General features: G+C 36.3%; 1 protein-coding gene across 1 annotated transcript in view; it reads left to right on the forward strand.

The window, feature by feature from the left end:
- The first annotated feature begins 441 nt into the window (after positions 1-441).
- Positions 442-22,426, forward strand: part of MED13 (mediator complex subunit 13) — a 91,867-nt gene continuing 69,882 nt past the window's right edge. The window contains exons 1-3 of the mRNA XM_072646907.1: positions 442-635; positions 2,654-2,888; positions 12,642-12,810. Of these exons, the coding sequence (XP_072503008.1) occupies positions 570-635; positions 2,654-2,888; positions 12,642-12,810 (470 nt within the window). The 5' untranslated portion in view covers positions 442-569. The remainder of the gene's footprint in view (positions 636-2,653; positions 2,889-12,641; positions 12,811-22,426) is intronic.

Raw genomic sequence — 22,426 nt, forward strand, 5'->3', positions numbered from 1 at the left:
CCCTACCTGCCCTGCCCCTTCCCTGCCTCCCCGCCCGCCCTTCCCTGCGCCCCAGTCTGGGTCCGGGCGCTGCGGCCTCTGTTTAGGTTTTTAATTATTTATTCTGTAATTTATTATTAATTATTCATCTCTCCTCTCGTGCCGCGGGGGGCTGCGTGTGCGTGCCAGTGCGTGTGTGAGTGACTGAGTGCGAGTGAGCGTGTGAGAGCGAGCCCCCGTCGGCCTCGGCTGAGCCGGGGGGCGGCGGGTCCCCGGGGCCCGGCAGCGGAGGCGGCGGCGGCGGCAGGTCCCGTCCCCCTCGTCCCCGGGCGGGGCTCCTCTCCAGGCTCGGCCCGGCTGACCCCTCCGCCCCGGGGCCGCGGCCGGGGCAGCCGCCGGGAGTGGGTTAGAGAGGGCGGGCGGCTGGCCGGCCCCGCGGCGGCCTCCTCTTCCACCCCCCTTCCCCTGCTCCCTCGCCCGCCCGCCCGCTCGCCCGCCTCCCTCCCCGGCGTCTGTGTTTCTCTCACTGGTCGGAGGCGGCGGTAATGGCGGATGGTGGGTTGTGGCGCCGGCGGCGGCTGTGAGGGACGATGAGTTCCTGCTTCGTGCCGAACGGGGCCAGCCTAGAGGATTGTCACTGTAACCTCTTCTGCCTGGTGAGTGAGGGAGCGGGCGGGCGGGCGAGCGACGGCCGGAGGGAGGGAGGGAGCGAGGGAGTGCGTGCCCCCGTCCCGAGGGGCCCCGGCCCCGGCTTAGGCCCCGGCGGCCTGGGCTAGGCCCCCTCCCCGCCCGCTGCTGGCGGCCCCGGGCGCTGCCGGGCCCCCTCCCCCCTCCCCGACTCCAGCCCCCTCCCCGGCTCGTCTTGAGTCTTTCCCCCTGCCCAGAATCCCTCTCCCCAAACCCTCTTCCTCTCCTCCCTTGCCAGGCCCCGGACCGACCACCCCATTCTCCTGTTCAGCTGCTGCTTTCTCTCAGTGCCCATCACACTTTTCTAGGACTGGTCTGCCCTGGTCTCTTTCACTCCTTGCTCCCTTCGCCCCTTTAAATGAGCGGTCCTGCAGGGAACCCGACCCAGAACCCCAAGCAAAACCCCAATTTTACCAAGAAGACTTGTCCCCCCTCCTTTTTTTCCTCCTCTTAACTTGCTCACCTTTATAACTAGCAGAGAGCGCTCTGAAACATTTCAGGGATGCCATTTCATAGTTTTTTTTATTTTTAATTATTACTTTGAAAACAAAGTTTTTTCCTTCCATTTTTGACAATTTTCTAGTCATCTTGCTCTGACTGGAACATTGTGTTGTGTGTGAGTAGAGGGCAGTAGTGGAGGAGGTGCTGTAGTGTTGCTTCTGAATGTTTCTATATTTGTGTATATTTTGGTATGCATTTTAAAATATTTTGAGCAGACTGCTCCTTGTTTTAACTGGAGTGAGATGCTTGGGAAAGCTAGGCAGCTAAGGAGGAATGCATTGTGCCAGACTGACCAGGCCTGAAAACATCTCAACTGTTGCAAACTTTCTAGTTCTGAATCTGAAACTCTTAGCTTTTGTTTTTAAGTGACTAGTTTGACCTTTTTTGTTTGCCTGTCTGTAAGGAAAACATTAAAGGGATATCAGAGTCAGGAAAGTTAATTGAGGGGATGAGAGCACAACTAGTTGGCAAGTGTAAGCTGCCGGTCATGTATCAGCAGTTTCATTTTTGGCACCTCCAGCTTTGTACCTTGAAGTCAGACTGAAGACAAGTTGGAATACCAGCTGTTAATTTTCCTCCCCACAATCTTAAATTTTAAAGTATGGGGAAATATTTTCTTACAGTTGGGCTATGTTAGTCATCCTTTTTGAGCACACAGCTTTCTCTTAAAACTAGGTTTTATCTTCTGGTTTCTCCAACTTCAGTTTATCTTGTATTTTAATTTTTGTTGTTTTTTATGATGAGAGACTAGTACAGATCTGACAGTTCATTATAAACAAATAGTGAAGACTGCCTAAAACTCTTAGTGAAGAATTGGAAAGAGTTTGCTTCAGATGTCATTTTCATAAAATGTTAATAATTTTCAAATACGTAGTTACAAGATACTTTAAAAAAAAAAAACTCTCAAGGGGTTTGAAGGAGGTAATGCTGCATTGGCTGTGGAATAGTAAAGGAAGATTGGGACTGGGTTTAGATCCAGTCTGATATATGCTGTCTATGTAACCTTTGGCAAATCACTTATTCTCCTTGAACCTCAGTTTCCTTATCTGTAAAGTGAAGCAGACTGGGTTAGACAGTCTCTGAAGTCTCTTCAAATTCTGTACCTTCCAATCCTGTGACACTTCTTACCCTTGAGGCTTTTTCCCCAACATTTTTGACTTTATAGGCAGCCAGTATAAATTAGAATATTCATCGAAGAAACATGAGTGACTTCTGATTGCAAGACATCCAGAGATTACAAAAATAAATAAGACATGGCCCCTGTCCTTGAGGAGTCAAATACAGCAGAAATGAGTTGTTCTCTAAATACGTTAAATATTATGACATGAAGTATAAGTTGCATAATTCTTCTTCTTAGGTCTTATACCTCAAAGCTTTCATTGGAAAAGCATGACAATCTCTTTAAGAAACTTTAAAGGACACTTATTTTGGCTCTGTATGAATGTAAGATAATGTAATCACACTTTTTTTGTTTTTTTAACTGTAGGCTGACTTGACAGGAATTAAATGGAAACGATATGTATGGCAAGGCCCAACTTCTGCCCCAATTCTGTTTCCGGTGACCGAAGAAGACCCCATTTTGAGCAGTTTTAGTCGCTGCCTTAAGGCAGATGTACTTGGTGTTTGGCGGCGAGATCAGAGACCTGGAAGAAGAGAATTGTGGATATTTTGGTGGGGTGAGGACCCCAACTTTGCTGACCTTATTCACCATGACTTAGCAGGTGAGAGTAATTTTCATACATTTGTAACATAAGAGAGCATTATGAACCTTTTGGGGGCTGTATTAATGATGCAGATTTTCTTAAATAACACTAAAAAAAGTTATATCTTGAAAAAAGGGTAAGTTATCATGGATGAAACCAGAATAAACTAAATTTTGATATGATTCCAATTCCCTGTGAATATTGATCCTCCTGTGCTTGGTTTGTTTTTTACATTGTAGATTTTCTGTGGCAAATTGTAGAATCTTGAATGTCTTTCTCCCATCACTAATCCCTGTAGGCTTTTGCATCCCTGCTATTAGTTTATTTCCTACCCAGCAAATACATAGTAACATTAACCTAAACAATTCAATTCAGAATGTAAATCTGGTACAGGACTTCATTGAATGTATTCTCGGGACCAATATAAATGACTTGAATTTTATCTTCCATTGCTGTTTTCTAGTAGTGAAAATAACCACTATTTTATAACTAGCATTTCAGGCTTCTAACTTATGATGCTTTTACCTAGGCTTAAAATAATTGAGAGGCAACGTGGTATAGGTATTCATTATGAACACAGGCAGTATGGATAGAAGTCAAGTATTTCCTCCAACACATACTGTTGATATGAGCCTGGGTTAGTCACTTAACTTCTTAATATCCCAGGTGACTCTAAAAATATGAATAGCAAAAAATTGCTGATATGCATTGGTAGGAGTTTCCTTACTGAGAAGGTTCTCTGTATGGGTGAAATCATAAATCTGGCCCCCAGAAAGAATTATTAGGCTTTTAGAAAGTGATATAATGTTTCTTCAGTTAAAAAAAAAAGATATTATTGTTGCTTGTTGTATATAATTTTATATGTACTTGCTGACTAAGTTTTGTATATTTTTCCTTAGACTCCAGGGGTCAGTCTATCCAAAGGCAATTGCTTGAGTGTTAAAAGTAATTAATTACTTGTTTTAAGATGGCAGCTATTAAATGAGATGTTTTAATATTGGTTTATTTAATATTGGTGTATGGAAGAGCAATCCTAAGATTTTGGATAACTGAAAAGCAGACTCCATTTTAAATTAGCTATACAAAATTTGTTACTATAAATTGACTCATTTGCATTTATAAAGATAAGCTTATCTTCAGATGAAATGTAGTCTAGGTGTCATTTTTTTTTATCTCTGAGATTGTTTAGTGAAGATCATCATTTATTGATGGGTTATAGTTATCTTAGCCAAATAAGCAAGTTATTTTATATTAGGAATTGAGCATGTAATTAGATTTTATTGAAGAGTAAGACACATACATCTATTCAATTTTGAAACTGATTTTCATGTGTGACTTGTGGAAACTCATTACTTCATAATGGTACCTTATTTCTAATTATTTAGGTATCAATTTTGAATAACCAACCTTTGATCAAAACACTAGCCTAGTGTAGATTATCATGAAGGCAATTCTTTTTTTTTTTTTTTTTTTCTCATTTCTATGGGCCTTGGATAAGTCACTTCACTTCTGAGCACCCCCTGAAATGGGATTGTTTGCCTTAATTGCCTCTTTGGTTTTTTGCAAATGTACTATACAAATAAGGTAGTATTATTACTGTACTTAGGAACTTAAGGAGTAGTTCTGATTATGTGAGATGTCCAAATTTAGAATAGTGGAAGTATCATTTGTCATAGTTAACTTTTTTTTTTTTAAAACCTGTACTGATGGGTTTTTTTTTAAGTTACTCTTAGACTTATTTGCTGAGAACAGTTGAGTTGGTTCTAACTCTCATGATATCCTGTTCAGTGAGTCTGTCAGTAAACCCAAAAATTTATTTCACTGTATATGTAAAAAGTAAATTGTGGTGCTTTCTAATACATAAAGCAAGAAGGTAGAAGCGATGACTGACTCTTCACTATTTTTCTGACTAAATAAGAATTTGGGTAGATTAATTTTCATTCAAAAGGTTCATGGGTGTTTATCACTAAAATAAATTGGAGATGAAATGCTTTAGCACTAGAACTTGCACTATTCTTAAGAAAACAAGCATTATCTTAACAGATCATTTTCTAGATCTAGAATCATGGTTAGTCAGCTAGACGAGCATTTCTTATATCTTCCCTGTGTGTGAGGTACTGTTTGTTCATAATCCCTCAGAATACAAAGAAAGACAAAAAATAGCCCCTGATTTTAGTGTCTGGGATTATCAAAACAGATGAGTAGAACCTACTTTTATTCTACACACTATAGCACAATTCTAGCATAGATGTCTAGCTGTGTATTAAGTACGTTTAATAAATGGATATTGAATGAATTAAGCGTAAAATGGAATGAATAATTTGGAAGTTACATGCCTTAAAGTTAAGCATGCTACTTACTCTTGGGTATGTATTGAAGTTCCTCTGTGGGTATTTTTCTTTGGGTGTCAAATTACATGTTTTTTCCCTTGAAGTTTTTAAGGATTGTTGTGTTTATTTAATTTCTAGTTTAGCAACTATTTACCCATGCTGTGATGGCATTTTGGGAAAAAAGGTCATTTCATTAATGTAGTGAGCTTCTAGTGTAAATTAAATGAAGGTTGAAGTTTTTTTAAACCTATAATTTTTCTGAGCTCCATTGTTTTCTACTTGATTGCTTTTTTCGGCAGCTAAGCAGTTTGCATTTGCCTTGGTTTCCACATCCCACCCCATTTAAAATTAAAGCAGGTATCTTTTTAGTAGTAGATTTTTAGGGTGACTCATTGGTATGAACAGTACACATATCCAGTAGGTGTCAGGGGCAGAACTTGAATGAAATTCTTCAGATTCTTAGGCTCGTGATGTTTTACTACTTCAACTACTACTTCTTAAGTGAGATTATACTTTAAAAAATATCCCCAATACTACTTTTGAAGTATCAAAAACAAGGAATTTTCCAAGTGTACTTTTACATATAACAAGTAATTTTTGATTTATTAAAGTGCAAATGATTTTTGTGAAATAGTCTGAAGTACAGCTAGTATTAGGGTATGTGTGTACTCATTTACTCTTGGAAAACGTGTTAGTGTAGTGTAGTATGTGGATTTATCAAATGTTTCTGTTTCTACAGTACCTATTTACCTATAACAAGTTTAAGGTGTTTCTTAAATCAGACCCAAATAGAAGAGTAATGAGTTCTTTCTAGATAGTCAGTCTCCCCTTTCTCCTCCCCATGTCTTTCCCTCTCCCCTCCCCCAGGCAGTCTGCCTCCCTTTTGGAGTAATTAGTCCCTCCTGTCTCTAGCTCAGCTCTCTCTCTCTCTCTCTCTGTCTCTCTCATCTCTTCCCATCTGTGTCACTCCATTGCTTTCTTTTAAGCTCCCCTGAGAAGAGAGCAGCTGGACAGTGGGGGTGGCATCAGCTGCAGGAGGCAATCCAGAGCTCAAGTGGAGGTGTAGCACTGAGGAAAAGGGGAACCGGAAGGATCCAGATGGTAGCTGCAGAGCTCCATTAATTTAACCTGAGCTTACTCTGTATGAACAGTATAAGGTGTTTTGGTTTGTTTGCTTATTTTTGGTAGCGCATCTGACATCCTGTCACTCAGATATGACTGTGCTTTTACTTTCTCCATTGATTTGGAAGGAACCTTGACATTCTCTTTTCCAAAAAAAAAAAAAAAAAAGGGTAATAATTCTCTACCTTTTTTACTTAGGTCATCATAGTGATTATGTTGTCAACTTTTCCATTTTCTAACATTGCTGAATTTAAAAAAAAAAAAGTGATACACATGATATAAAACACATTCACTTCCAGCTGAATAGAGCCCTCCCTTAATTTTGTAGCAAACCCCACTTGATTATTTTGACAGTAACTTGCTTTTATATGGTACTTTTAACAGTTTTGTAAAGGTGCTTTATTCGTGATAAAGCTGAGAGCTCAAGTATTTTATTCCCATTTTACAGATGAACCTCAGATTGACTTGACCTAGTCATGTTTCTAATATGTGGTTCTACCTTGCCTTATGTCTTGAAAGAAGTATTAAGTTAGTGGGAAGAAGCTCTACTCTTATCCCTTGTTGCCAAAACCACTGAGTTCTGCTTTTAGTGAAGTAGTGCTACAGTTTAAATGACACCAACATGAGATGGTTGATGGTATTATTTTTGTGAGAATAAGTTACTGTGTACCTTATTTTTGAGGCATTCCTAACTGTTTTTGGAATTGTAATGCCCCACCATTGTTTGTTTAATGATATTCCTTTTCAAGCAAAATAAAAGACTTACTCCTTGGCTTTTTTTTTTTTTTTTAAGGCTTAAAGAATCTATATGTGTATTGATACTACTTCCAGTAATGTAGATTGTGGCCCTTCTAAAACTTAGCCTGGGCATCAGGAAAAATAAAAAGGTCACCCTATGTCCAACGTGCTAATGAATATGGAACTTTTTTTAATTAAAATTTTACTTTGAAAATGTTAGGATATGCTTTGAAATAAATGACTGCTGAAGGTGTTAAACAAAAGCAGCCAGTGTCAGGAATTACTGACTTTTTAGTTTCCAACTTTCTTCTGCCTTTTATAGAGGATAACTAAAAACTTTTGAGATCCAGATTTTTTTATTGTACTAAAATTTCATCCTTTCAAATGATTGTAGTTTCTTAACTTGTAAAAGAAAGATTTGGTGGGACATGGTAGCTGACCTTCAAATTAAAGGGATGATATGTTCTAGGTATCTTCTGTAATTTTTACTCAGTCTCAAGTAATGACTAGAAGGATGAACTTTATAGAAATGTAGACAAGATTCTGGCATGAATGAATGCCAGAATGAACTAGATGACGTATAAGGTTTCTTATGATTCTTTGCTTCTTTGAATTCCTAAATGAATGGGTCATGATTAGGGCTTGAGCATCTTTTTGTAAAAAGTTTTCTTTGAATGGTATTATAATGTAATAGAATTTGACTTTAAATGGCATATTTCTTTTTGATGCACAAATGGGTAAATAGCAACCAAGAGAAAGGAGTAAGTGCTGATAACATTAAGATAAACCTGAAAATAATTCATTTATGTCTTTCTTCTAATTGGTCATTTCTTTAATTTCTTTTTTCTCCACAATATTAACTGGCTATATGGAATTAGTTTTGTGCTTTTTTTCTTTGCTGTGCTTTTAATTTTAAGTAGTAATATATTTTTGTCACTAAAACAAAGATATATACCGAGGGTTTTTTTTTATCATATTTTCCTACATTTTGTTATTTACTGCCAGCTAAGACTTCTCTACACTTAATAAATATTTGTTGAGTGAATGATTAGATTACAGTTAGGGAAATTTATTTTCCAAGACAAGTACAGATGTGAACAACTTAAAACATTTCCCTGTCATCTTAGAAAATTTATGACATTTTCTACAGTATTGAAATTAAGTTTTATTCATTTTGGTTTCATTTGCATATCACATTGAATATTTTGAGAGAACTGGATAAAAAAAAAATTTTCCTTTGTGGCTAGCTGATTACTCTAGAAACAGAAGGAAGATAATCCAAATCAGTAGTCAAAAAATTTGAAGTTCTGTATATGTTAATTTTTTAATTGGTAAAGTATTATTATTATGAATCCTACTTGATAGCTCTAAAACCTTGTCAGTTTGCATATGCAGGCATACATAGCCTGTTTGTGATTTGGTAGATGGTCTTTGTGTAGTGTTGTAGCCAAAAACTTCACATTATAGCTAACCTAATAAAGAGGCCTGTGAAGTGCTAAGGTAGGTCTTAGAATAGCAGATGAGTCTGCTAGTTGAACTTCTGTACCATTTGGGGTTTTTCCAAACCCAAGTTGTCAAATTTTAGGTTTGTAAAATAGTGAAAATTATTTCCATCACCAACAACTCTATGAGATAGGTAATAGTATTGACTCTTTACAGATAAGGAACTCAGTGATTGTTAGTGGCAGAGATCCAAGTTAGTATTCTTTCTGCAATATTATGTTGCTGCTTATTTCTATCAGGTATTATAAATACTTGAAAGTAGAGAAACTTAGCTTTTCTCCTAGAGAGCCAAATAGATTTAAATAGGTTTTAGAAAGACATGAAGCTATTGTATGAAGAGGCTTTTTTAAAGCAAGTTTCTAAAGGAAAGTTATTATGAGCAAGTACAAAGCAAACAATTATAAAACCATAAACTCTTAAGTTTATTAGCAGTTTGCTAAAAGGAAATCATGCTTATAAGAAAATTAGATAAAGTAATAGCATTTTACTTACTCTTTTTCTTCTCTTTTCAGTCCGCATACTTTTCAGATTTTATTGTAAAGCAAATTCATTCTCTGTGGTTTTTGCTATTGAAATAGAGAAGGCACTGTCTAGTTTGTAATGTGAAATTTTCAGATTTGAGTAAGACCTTATTTTAAAGCTGAAAAGAAAGGTGATAATGAGGAATTGCTTTATAAACAGGAATATAGCATGTCTATGTGGAAGTATTGAGTCTGGGGTACAACTGAATCTGATGCATAGGAAGGTACTTTATTATGGTATGTTCTGTGTGTCAGTCTTACATGCCAGCACATTATTTAGTGACTGTGTAGGGTCCCTTAAAGACCCTGTTAAAATTTCCAAGATGTTAATTGTTTGGTGCTTGTCTTTTCTTCTTCTCAAAATAAGAATGCATTGAAGGCATCATCATTGTGTTTTTAAAAATAGTTCTTAGTGATACATTTTATTGTATCACAACAGGCACTTCCCAACAAAGATACAAACTGACTTACAAAATACATCTGGCCTCACCAAAAAGGTTAATTTGTTATTGATTTTTTAGCAGGGAAGAATGTATCCTTTAACTTTGCCAGTGTGAAACTAATATTGGGACTCATATTGCCTGTTAGAGACATCAATGAACGCAGTTAAGATTTATTCTCATTACTTCCTAGGGAAAGTGAATTTACAGTACTTAAGACAATGCCACACTGTAGTTAGTGTTTGCTTAGTCATTACCATATAGGTGTAGAAATACTTCAGAGACTTGTTGGCCCTCGATTAGCCTAACTGGTGGTCTAGCCTTCCCTTTGTTTTATGCAAAATTCTCATTAGTGTTAATGAGAACTATGGGCACTTTGGGGCTTAGGGGAGACCCCCCACTGAAAGCATCAAGTTCACCTAAGGTTCTTGAGATATAATTAGAATAATAGAACAGAGATGCTTGGAAATTAATCAAAGAGAGACGGAGGGGCAAGACAGTTTTTAAGAAGCAAAACCATAAAGTAGTTCTTTCAGGTAAAATAATTGCATGTAAGATACAAACTATGTAAAAACCTTGGATTTTTTTTTACTATATCAATAACTTATTTTCTATTTACGTATTAAGATGAACTCGTTTTTCTGATTTGTAATTGCATAGAATAGGGTTTCTTAAGTAGATACATTTCATAGCATTTCTGAACTTGGAGCTTTTAAAATAGTTTAGCAATTATTTCAGTATAATTGGCTTCTTTTGTAATCTTATGTATTTAAAAACATTGTTCTGAGAATGGCTCCATAGACTTTACTAAACTGCCAAAGGGATCTATGACATGCAAAAAAATGAAAAACCCTTGGCATAGAGTCTAGGCTTAACTATTTTATGTATTGTGTTTAGAATTTTTAATCCTTACTTATATAAATATGTATACATATATAAAAAGCAGTCTTAATTTTAAAAAAGTTATTGCTACTTTAGAGACATTTAAGTATTTGTACAGACAAATAATGAATATAACTAAGAAATATAGTAGCACCCATGCTTCTTAGGAGCTAAGGATTTTTTGAGATAAAGAGAAAGCATGTTAAAAATAGTTTACAATAAGATTAGGAATCGAGATGTGATAGGCTCAACACTGGCTTATGGGCAAAGAAGAATTTATAAAATTAAGTAGTATTATAGATAGTTGACACAGGAATCTGTTAATATGTCTGTTCTTAAAATGATCCTGCAGGGACAATTGGCTGAGTCTCCAATAATATTGATGTAAATACTTTATTCTCTCAGCTATACCCAAATATGCCTGCAATTTAGATCATTAAATCATTTACATAAATTGGCATGTACCTTTTTTTATATTGCCTAAACTAATGTTTTTAATTGTGAATAGCTGTGTCAACATGAGTTTATTTTTAAAATAAAGTGAGACTTAAAAGCATTGTGGTTTTGGATGGAAGGGCATATTCATGTAATTAGTATGGGAGGAAATGTTCCATTTTATGATAAATTTAGACATAAAATATCAGTGGTTAAAAAGAAATGGGGCTCTTAATTTTGACACTAAATGGTTTTATTTTTCCATTTGACTCAAAATTCACATTTTAGAGTGACCAGAAATAGTAAGCTTTTAGAAACACCATGATTAGTTGATTTGAAAGACTTCACTGTAATTTAAGGGACATTTTAAAGAACAACATAAAATCAACTGTTTAACCTTTGTAATGGTTCAGAGTTTATAGTGCAGTTAAAGTCCACTATCATTAAGCTTTCTAGTTAATGTTTGTTTTGTTGTATTGTTGTGTAAGCTCTGAATTAGTAAGTATGAGCTCTGATAGCTGTACCCTTTAATATATACATAGTCAACTTTATTTTAAAATGTATTGGTTTTTCCCTTTGTAATTAAAAAAAAATTAGTTATCTCTGTGGGGTGTGTATAAATAGGTTTTGCAAATTTTAAAGATGTTGGCTATATGCATATTGCAATCAAAAGGTTACTCACACTTAAGATAATTTAAATGATGTAAATAAAAATTCCTGGAGTAGTCTTAAGAGTAACCTTGATAATTTGTAGCAAGATTGCTTTTTATAAAAAATAGGGAATGAGAATGTTTGTAAGGAATTATTCTCAGAATAGTCTCAATTATTCTTAGGCTTGTATTTATTGTTAACAAGTGGGCAAATACCCTAAGTTCACAGAATAGCTAATGCTGTATTTTAAAAATGAAGATGATTTGATGGAGATAGTTATAAGAATCTACAAACAAGTACTTTCTATAAAATTTGCATTTTAAAGATAAACTTTCACAGAGATAATTTTTAAATTTAATAATATTCCTTGGGAATTGGTGGTGGGGACCAGACTTATGATTTCATTGGTCTAACATTTCCTGGCTGAAGGAATTTCTTTCCACGAATGCAAGTTAGCACCTTGTCTGCAGCTTTTAGGGTTAGACAGTTGCCCAGAACATTTAGAGATTAAGTGATTTGTTCGGGTTTTGGTTACCCAGCCAAGAGTGTCAGAGGTAGGACTTGAACCCAGATCTTCCTGGTACTGATACCAGTTTTCTATTTGCTATGCTTTTTCTTTATTCCTAAGAATTGCTTAGTTGAAATGGGAACTAATGTATCTGAAGATAATGTAGTTGCTAGTTATGTAGTAGATGAGAATTTTTACCATCATCCTCCCCCCCAAAAAAAGTAATTGTCTGCTGACTACTTGAAATGGGGAGGGGCTCAGGGGGAGAACAAGTTGAGTTGAGAAAAATTAGGATAGTAACTAATAAGTAAGACAGTATTTAAAAACCGGTATTTTAGGCATAAGTATTTCGTTTGGAACTTACACTATCAATTAATGTGATTAAGATACTTAAGGTAACTTAATAAAGCCACTATTTAAGTTTAATTCCTTCTTGACTTAAGTTTTGCAATCTTATTTATTGAAAATGTCAGATTATATTTGGGAAAATATAAATGACTATGGTTTTGAATATTTTGTGGAAGTAGAGCTTATGAATACAGAAATTAGAATGTAACTTTTAGATTTTTCTGAATAACCTATTGCGTGACTTTTTAAAAAATAGTAGTTTGGTTTTTTTTTTCACCGTTTTGGCCTTGTAGAAGAAGAAGATGGAGTGTGGGAGAATGGACTTTCCTATGAATGCCGTACTCTGCTTTTCAAAGCAGTCCACAATCTTTTGGAGAGGTGTTTAATGAACCGTAACTTTGTACGAATTGGCAAGTGGTTTGTGAAACCTTATGAAAAAGATGAAAAACCTATAAATAAAAGGTAAGACATCTTGCTTTAACTTTTATTTTGTTATTTGAGTTTGTTTTTCTTTGGGGAAACAATTATAAAGAGATTTGGAATAAGACAAACTGAAGTGCAGATCTTGTCTATCTTCCATTTTACATATTCTGAGAATTTCCCTTTATCCAGTGTAGTTGTCCCAAAACAGTGGCATAGATTAATTTTGTATGGTAGAAATGTAAAGTGAAAGGAGTAGTAGATAAGGAAATTACATCTATTAAAGTGAAATCTTTGATAGTTGATAATTTTAAAAAATCAGATACTCGTGTGCAAAGCACTAAGGATACAAAAATGGAAAAAAATTAATCTTTGTCCTAAAGGAGCTTACAGTCTAATGGAGGATATGACATGCACACAAATAAGTATACTGTAAGTTGTACTATGACAAGGACAAAAGATACAAAATGTTACTTTGTAAGCGATCCAAAGATATTATAAGAAATTGAGAACAGAGATAATTTTTAGCTTGGAAGAGTATAGTATTTTGTCTAAAAAGACTTTGTAAAATCATAGATTTAGAAATCATTTAGTGCAAGACCCTCATTTTATAAATGAGGAAAGTGATGCCAGGGAGATTAAATGACAAAGCCAAGATTACACAAAAGGAATAACTTGTAAAGCTATTGATGAACCTAGGTCCTCTGATTCCAAATCTAACTTTCTGCATACCATAATGACTTAAGGCAGTATCTGATTTTCATGAGAAGGAATAAGAATTTCTGTAGACAACCATGTAGGGAATACACCCCCATATATGGGCAGCTAGGTAGAGAAGTGCATAGAATGTTAGGTCTGGAATCAGGAAGACTCATCTTCCTGATTGCAAATCCAGCCTCAGATACTTACTAGCTGTGTGATCCTGGGCAAGTAACTTAACCTGGTTTGCCCCAGTTTCTCCATCTATAAAATGAGCTGGAGAAAGTGGTTTACCATTTCTAGTATTTTTCCAAGAAAACCCCAAATGGGGTCAAGAAGAGTAGGTCATAACTAATAACGAGAAGAACATGGGGAATAGCCTGTGTAAGTGCATAGAGGCGGGAGAGTAGAAAATTCAATTAGAAGGATAAAACTAGTATTCTAGTGTTCCTGGGATGTGTAAAGAGTAGTGTGAGATAAAAGTAGGTTGAAGTATCTAAAATGTATTTAGAGCACTGAGCTCAGTTTTAGAGGGTGGTTGTGGGAGTAGTGCCTACAAAAAGCTTACATTGATGTCGAAAGGTTAGGAAACACTATCCATCTATAATAGACAGTATTAAGTACTTTAGGAAGTTATAAACTGAAATGCCATGAGATGTTGTCAACATGAAGACCATCAAAAACACTATGGAAGAAGTAGCATTTGATTTACACCTTGAAAAATAAAAAAGAAGGAAGTAGTATGTGGCTTGAGCCTTAAATTCGCCGGACAAGTTAGGAGGGACATTCTAGTCATGAGGGCAAAGGCAGGAACATGCATTGTGTGGAATAGACCAAATGGGGATGACTTGAAAAGATAGGGCCATACTAGATTGTAGGCTTTGATTGTTAGGTAAAAGATTTTGAATTGTACTCTAAATCACAAAATCTCAACATTGGAGGGCCTTTGGAAGTCTAGTACAACACATGACTGCTCATAGACCTCCTTTACAGTATATCAGACAAGTAATCTAGCTCTTGCCAGAAGACTTCTGGTGTGCGTGGGGGGGAACCTTACTCCTCTCCAGCATAGCTCATCCTTTTGTATAATTCTGACACATTGGCTTTGTGACCCTGGGAAAGTCACTTAACCTGTCAATTCTTTGGGTAGCTCTCTAAAACCTTAATTTGCAGAGAAGGTGCTAAACTGTAGTTGCAGAAGATTTTCTTAACCCAGAAGTTTACAGGGCTAGTCCCTAGCTTTAATTGTTGGAAAGGTTTTCCTTACATTGAACTGGAATCTGCCTTTATTGATGATCTTTTTGATGATCTTCTAGTTTTCCCAAACAGAACAAGTCTAAACTTTCTGCATGATAGCCCCAAAGACTTTAAGTCTCTTCCCTATTCTGGTTCTCTTCCTCTGGTTGCTCTTTACCAGGCTCATCCATTGTGTTAGCTATTCTTCCTAACTGAATCACCTGCACATTTGATAAGGACACCAGATTATACTTTAAAAGCATCAGAAAAAAGGTTTAAAAAGTAGCAAGAAAAAGCCCCTGGAGCAGTGATTAGAGACCTCCTTCCAAACTGACATTGAGCCATTGGTGAATTTTTTTAGATCTTGGCCATTCAAGCTCCAGTCTCGTTGGCAAGACATATAGTACGTGAAATCCCAGCAATAGCGTGCCATTACAATTGATTGGGGAAGGGCATGGCCAGATTTTAAGGAAGATTATTCTGTCAGTAGAATGAAAGATAGATTGGAGGGCAAAAAGAAAAGGAAAGACCTATTAGGAGGTCATTGAAATATTCTAGGCAGGTGTATTGAAGGGCCTGTATTGTAGTGAAGGCAGTAGGATTAGAAAACTATTCAGTATCTGTGTAAGTGAAGTCAGAAAAATTATTGTGGTACTTTGTGAAAGGCATCTTAGAAAATAGAGAGACTAAAGATAGACCAATTTAGATCATTACAGTAGTCCAGACAAGAGATGGGAAGGGCCTGAACCATTTTGGTAGTTTTGAACGTAGAGAAGAAGGGATGGAAAAATTTGAGAAGGTTCAAATAAACAAAACTTGACAACCGTTTGACTGTATGTAGTGAAGAAGAAAGAGTCGCCAATCCAAGAGAAATAGCAAATTTGGGAGGTGGCTGGGGTTTTGTTTTTGGTGGGGGGTAGGGAGATGTTCAGTTGTTCAAACAGGTTTAGGGTTGTGGTAGAACTCATGGGGGAAATAAAAGTAGATAGCTGTGAATGTGTGAGACAGAAACTCAGGATACAGATTAGGGCTGCATGTATAAATTAAATCTTCTGTCTAGGTAAGGTGGTAGGAGTAGGTGAGATCTCCACAAGAGATTGATAAGAAGGCTGAGTACAGTTACAGTACCTTAGAGGACATCAGTGGTTAGGGTACAGGAAGCAGATGAACAAGCAAAGGGGAAAAAAAGTCAGACAAGTAATAGGTGAATTGAGAAAGAACAATGTCATGGAAAGAGAAATCATAAATAAATATGGGAATTATCAGTGCTATGGACTAGAAAAAGTTAAAGGAAGATGAGAACTGGAGTAAGGTCACTGATTGTATATGTCGAATGTATATGAAACTGAATTTTAATACATACAGCTTGCTTTAAAATGTGTGTGTGTGTTTATAAAACAAATTCAGCAGATGAGTTTGAGTTGTCCTGCCTACTGTTTCCTTCTAACTTCTGTTCCCTTCTTCATATTTAAAAAAAATTGCTTCAAAGACCCTCTTTTCTCCACCTTCTTTGGTTTCACTATTACTTGTCTCTCTCTCTAAATTAAAAAAAAAACCAACTTTCCTGTATAACAAATAACTAGTCAAGCTAAATGAATGCATGTTACCCATGTCTGAAAATGTATGTTTCATTTTGCATCTTAAGTTAGTGAGTATCATTCTTTCATCATGGATCCTCTGGAGTAATGGTTGGACATTGCATCAATAAGTTATTAAATATTTTGAAGTTGCATTACCCCCATAAATTAAAAAAAAAAAAAGAAATTCATTTCTTTTATTTTTTTGATTTTTATTTTTAATGTTCTGCAATCACTACCATAAAACTTAGATTTTCCCCCCTACCTACCTCCCCCACCATTCCCCTCCCTCCCCAAGACGGCATACAATTCTGTATAGGATCTACACATACTTTCCTGTTGAATACATTTTCAATATAGTCATGCTGTGTAGACGAACTAAAGTAAATGGAAGAAATCATATAACAAATCAAAACATAATATACACGCACACACGTGCACACATGATCTGCTGCATTCTGCGAATGAATTCCATAGTTCTTTCTCTGAGTGTGGAAGGCATTTTGCCTTAGAAGATCATTGGGAATTTTTTTTTTTAAGTTCTTAAGTTGTTACGAAGTTCCAAGTCTACCAGAAAAAACTCTCGCACACTGTGGTTGTTGCTGTGCACAAAGTTCTCCTGGTTCTGCTCCTTTCGCTCAGTATCAGATCATATAAGTCTGAAGTTGGATTTCTTTACAGTATTGTAGTCAGTGTTTAAAAGTTGTTTTCCGAGTACTCATTTAACTCTGAATCAAGTATGCAAATCTTCCCAAGTTTCTCAGAATCTCTCATTTCTTACAGTGCAATAATACTGTTATATTCATATGCCTTAATTTGTTCAGTCATTCCTCAGTTAATGAGTGTCTTTCACAATGAGTGTTTCCAGTTCCATATGTTCCATATGGATTTCTTTCTTTGATAATTTTTTAGTCTTATACTTATCCTAAACCATTTATTCAGGAATGGCTCTTATTTTTTATATATTTGAATCTGGTCCGTAGATATCCTAGATAGCAAACCTTTATCGCAGTAGCTTGTTTGCAAAGACTTCCTGAGTTAACTGTTTCCTTTTTAACTTTAACTGCATTGATTTTGTCTCTGCAGAAGCTTCAGTCTTATGTAATCAATGTTGTCTGTTTTATCTCCTGTTGATGCTCTCTGTTCTTCCTTTGGTCTAATCTTTCCCCATTCATAGTTGGAAAAGTTATCTCATTCCCTGCTCCTCTAATTTATGATGTGACGTTAAGGCCTTTGAATTCAACAATTATGTGGTCATTGGAGACCTCACAGGGCCTAATTGAAATAAAAGGATAGGGCATGAAGCCAGATTGCTGAAAGTTAACTAGTGGGTGAGTTGGATGGTGAAGTAGAGGCAGCAGGTGTAGATAGTTGAGCACTTTTATTGATAATTCGTTGAACATGTCCATATGCTTAGCAAGCATCATAAGGAAAACAGTTGAACTTTGTCTTTTTGAATAGGAGCAAGACTAACTTGTATCATACTGTACATGGTATATTCTGGAGGACATTATTCAACAGTGTGTCCAAATTCATGTAAAGAAAAGCTTTTTTACTCTGTACAATTCTTTGACCTTTAAGGAGTTTACAGTTTTAGTTGAGGTTACAATTTTTAAAAAAAATATTTAATAGTATTTCATTTTTTTCTGATTACATGTAAAGATAGTTTTCAATATTCATTTTTGTAAGATTTTGAGTTCCACATTTTTCTCCCTTACCTGCCCCCTCTCCAAGACAGCAAGCAATCTGATATAAGTTGTACATATACAATCATGTTAAACATATTTCCACATTAGTCGTGTTGTGAAAGAAGAATCAGAACAAAAGGGAAAAGCCACCAGAAAAAAAATGAAAATAATGTGCTTCAATCTGCATTCAGACTCATTAGTTCTTTCTCTGGGTGTGGTTAGCATTTTCTATCATGAGTCTTTTGGAATTGTCTTGTTTCATTGTATTGCTGAGAAGAGCTAAGTCTGTGACAATTGATCATCATACAATGTTGCTGTTACTGTGTACAATGTTCTCCTAGTTTTCACTTCACTCACCATCAGTTCATGTTAGTCTAAATCCACCTGCTCATCCTTTCTTACGGAACAATAAGAGTATACCATTACATTCATATACCACAGCTTGTTCAGCCATAACTCAATTGATGGACATCCTCTCAATTTCCAGTTTTTTGCCAAGTTGAGGTTACAATTAAATTTTGTATTATTAGTTGGTATAGTAGTTTATGTAGATGGATGTACAGAAGAATTTAAAATAGAGATCTTTTTGGAGTAGCATAGGAAGGGTACACAAAGACTTGTTGATGTATTTTAACTATGCTATATGTTTCACTGTTGTAGTATAGTTTACAACTATACCATATACTGTAATTATATATTCAGCCAATTTTGAGACAAATGTAATGCTCTCTTTTCTAATTTTGACAAAGATTAATTATTAAAACTGGCTAGGTAACTTGTGAGAAACATAATTGACCAGAGAAAAGTTATACTCAAAATTATTGGGATTTGAACATCATGAGATGAGGAAAAAATGTTACACTCTTTGGGTTCCCCTTATTCTTGATGGTGTTAAGTTGTGTCTGACTCTTCATGACCACATTTGGAATTTTCTTGGCAGTGATGCTGGAATGATTTGCCATTTCCTTCTCCAGCTCATTTTACAGATGAGGAAGCTAAGGTAAACAGGTTAATTGACTGGCCCAGGGTCATACAACTAGTAAGTGTCATGAAGCTGGATTTGAACTCTCAGGTCTTCTTGACTTCAGACCTAGTGTTCTATCACCAGGCCACCTAGCTGCCCACATTGGATTCCCCATCTTCTATTAATAACTGTCATGTGACTAAGTAGGCAGAGAAATGAGCAGGGGGAAATGGGTTTTAGTTTCTGTGATAGATGTTTAATTTACTTTTTTTTTTTTTTAAAATTCAACTTCAGGGCATTTAACTTTTTGTGAAAAGCCTATCCAACAAGGTGGTAGAATGCTGTCTAAAATGATCTTCAGAAGTTGATTAGAAATAAAAAGTGTTGGGTGGCATAGTGGATAAAAGTGCTAGACCTGAAGTCAGTAAGACCTGCATTCACATCCAGCTTTGGGACTTTGGGCAAATCACTTAACCTTTTGTCTCTGTTTCCTCATGTAAAATGTAGTTACAAATATCACCCCTCCAAAGGGTTTTTGTGAGGTTAAATGAGATACTTATAAAATGCATTGCAGACTTCAAGACGCTATATAAATACTAGCTGTTATTATTGCATTTATTATTTTAGCCATTTTTACAGCAGGGGACTAAACAAGATGATAAAGGTACTTTTTAATAATCCACTTAGAGCAGTGCCTTGCATATGGTAGGTAATAAATATTAATTGAATTGATTTTCCTAGAGTCTTTGGTACTTTTAATCTCTGTCCCCTCCTCCCTGCAACCATTTTCCTTATTGCTACTTCTGACCCCCTTCCTTCTAATTAAGATTTCCTTAGGGACTGGATCTCAAAGCATTTCAGTATCTTCCCACACTGGGCAATTCATGGATCACCAGCCTAGGTCTCCTCTCCTCCAACCAACTTTAGGGTGATCAGAACTGGCCCCAGCTGGATCCTATCCTCTTCCCTCAGGCTTGATGAAGTGCTGCACAGCCTTCCACATGCGCAGTGTCCTGTTCTGGTGATCTGTCCCATTCTCTGTTTTTCCTTAGTGCCAGTGCCAGGTACTGGCAGTTCAGAGCTTGCTCCCCTTGTCACTGGTAGTTTAGAACACTGGAGCCATTTTGGTGCTTCCAGGTTGCAATCCCTAGTAGATTTTTCTCCAGAAGGACTTAGGTCACACTGGCTTATTGAGGCCCAAGGAAACTTCCATATTCTGGAGTCGGAGGTCTCTGCAGCACTGGAAGGAGGGAGAGGAACTGGGGTATAGGGATGAGTTTTGATGTTTTATGTAGGCCTGTGTTCTGTCCTTGGTGCTGCTAGTGCAGAGGTGTGATGGGGGAAGGGAGAGAGCAATGGGGAACAGGAGAGAGGAATCAGGAAGGGGGTTGTCCTGAGTGAGCTCAAGGTCATTGAGCATCAGTTCCTGGATTTTGCTTTTTTTATTTTTCCAACTTTTTTTTGGATTCTTGATATCCTGGGCCATGGAAATAACTGAAGTTGCTTTATCTTTGGTGCATAATTTCTGTTTCGGGAATGTTTAAGAGGTCATAGGGATTCAAGAAAGTGTCTAGTTCACCATCTTGTTGCTCACATGACACCCTCCATTGAATTGATTTAATAAAAAGATACGTACCCTGTTCATTTTAATTATAGGAACATAGGACTTTCCATAGAAAAGTATTTTATCAGACTTTATATGGGAAGGAGGAAGAAGCGTTAGTAGATGAGGTATTCTTAAGCGATTTTATTAATAACTGTCTTGTTACTTCCCATGTTCTTTTTTGGATATGGTTTCCATAGAGAATTATTACAAGTGTTTGTTTAGTTCACTGATATCCATGGTGGAACTTATTGCAGAAAAATAGTTGAGTCTACACATGTTAAGCTTGAATACTCATAAATTTCTGATACATCTAGGAAGATATTTGTGGTAGAAAAAGATCATTAAGAATCAAGTTTTAGATGCATGCCATCTAGTAGGCTAGTAGTATGTGTTTATATGTGAGGTTTGCATCTTCATCAGCTATTTAAATTTCCCCGAAAGGTATAGAAAACTGTTCTTCTCGTAGAAATTATTTCATTTTACTCTTCTTCCTCCACCAGAAAGGGAGAATTATAATTGACTTTTCTATTAGATGAATATAAAAATATAATGTTATGTTGTTAAAAATCTGTTTTTGGAATTTGTACTCTGCCGTAAAAAGCTGTTGATCTTTGACCTCAGCTTAAAGATGCACTATAGATTGGTGATTGATGAAAGATGAGGTGAATCCCTGCCAGATGTAAAATAATAATGACTGGGTCATAGACCCAGTCGAACAAAATCTCTAAGTGACGCAGGGATTAAGTGCCTTTTAAGAAGGTGACAAACTATTAGGTCTATAATGAATTATGAGATATTTCAGCGTTGTGGGCAAGAAAGAATGGGAACTTCCCCTTCCCTCTCCCCCCCTCCCTTTTTTTAAAAGAGGAAGAGTGTCTCTATGGGATTTTTTTTCCTTACAGAATGAAACTATTATGTTTATGTGTATGGAAGTCACTAATTGTCAGGAAAAACTCCTGAAAGCTAGTTACTGACATGGAGTTTAAAAGGTAGACTTTCAAGAAATAAAGTTTGACTATAGTCCTAATTATTTCCCTTTTAAATATAGGTATCTGTTGGAGGTAGCAGCGCCTGCAGACAGAATTTTATTACACAAAAATTGAGTTTTGACAAGTACAGGGTTATGACAATTACTACCTTTTGTCATCCCTTCTCTTATAAGCCAGATGAATCAGTTAGTGTGTCCTTTAGACAGCAGTTGTGGGGGGGATGGGGCCAGAACAATGTCCCAGATTGCCTAGAAAAACTCATTTTTGTTAGCAGTGGACTTTCTGGGTTGGGGTTATAGTTCTTATAGTTTCCACATCTTTCTTCTTGCTTCCCATGTTTATCTGTTCTAGACTGGAACTACTTGTCTACCCTTTAGTACCAGTTATCAAGGGTAGACTGTTTTGTATTCAGTAATTGTCTTTTGATGAACTATACTGTGTGCATAGTGTCTAGAATTCTGGACGTGGAGTCAGGAATGTATAACTTCTTATTTAGCCTGCATCACTTAATAACTTTGACCATAAGCAAATTACTAAGTCACTGAATGAAAGAGTAGATCATAAACTGGTTTGCATTCTGCATTGGTAGAATGTTTCAACAGTGTCAGAATCACAGATCCTCTTTATATTGACACAAAATATGTAAATACAATTCCTAGTTGTCTATAGTGCTAATAAATTCCTTGGGAATTTGAATTCCATATTTTCATACTTTCCAGGCATTTTCCTGGAACAACTTAATTATTAAAAATTACTCTTCTCTTTCTGATGAGAAAAAAATGTTTTTGGCTATCTTTTGACTGAACAAAATTCACTCCTAGTAAATATAAATGAATTGAGAACAAGTGTTCAATTTCCCTAAAAACTGTAGTTTGCTCATTAATTTAAAAACAGCTGAC

Source organism: Notamacropus eugenii, chromosome 2, assembly GCF_028372415.1.
Source record: "Notamacropus eugenii isolate mMacEug1 chromosome 2, mMacEug1.pri_v2, whole genome shotgun sequence".
Taxonomy (NCBI): Eukaryota; Metazoa; Chordata; class Mammalia; order Diprotodontia; family Macropodidae; genus Notamacropus; species Notamacropus eugenii.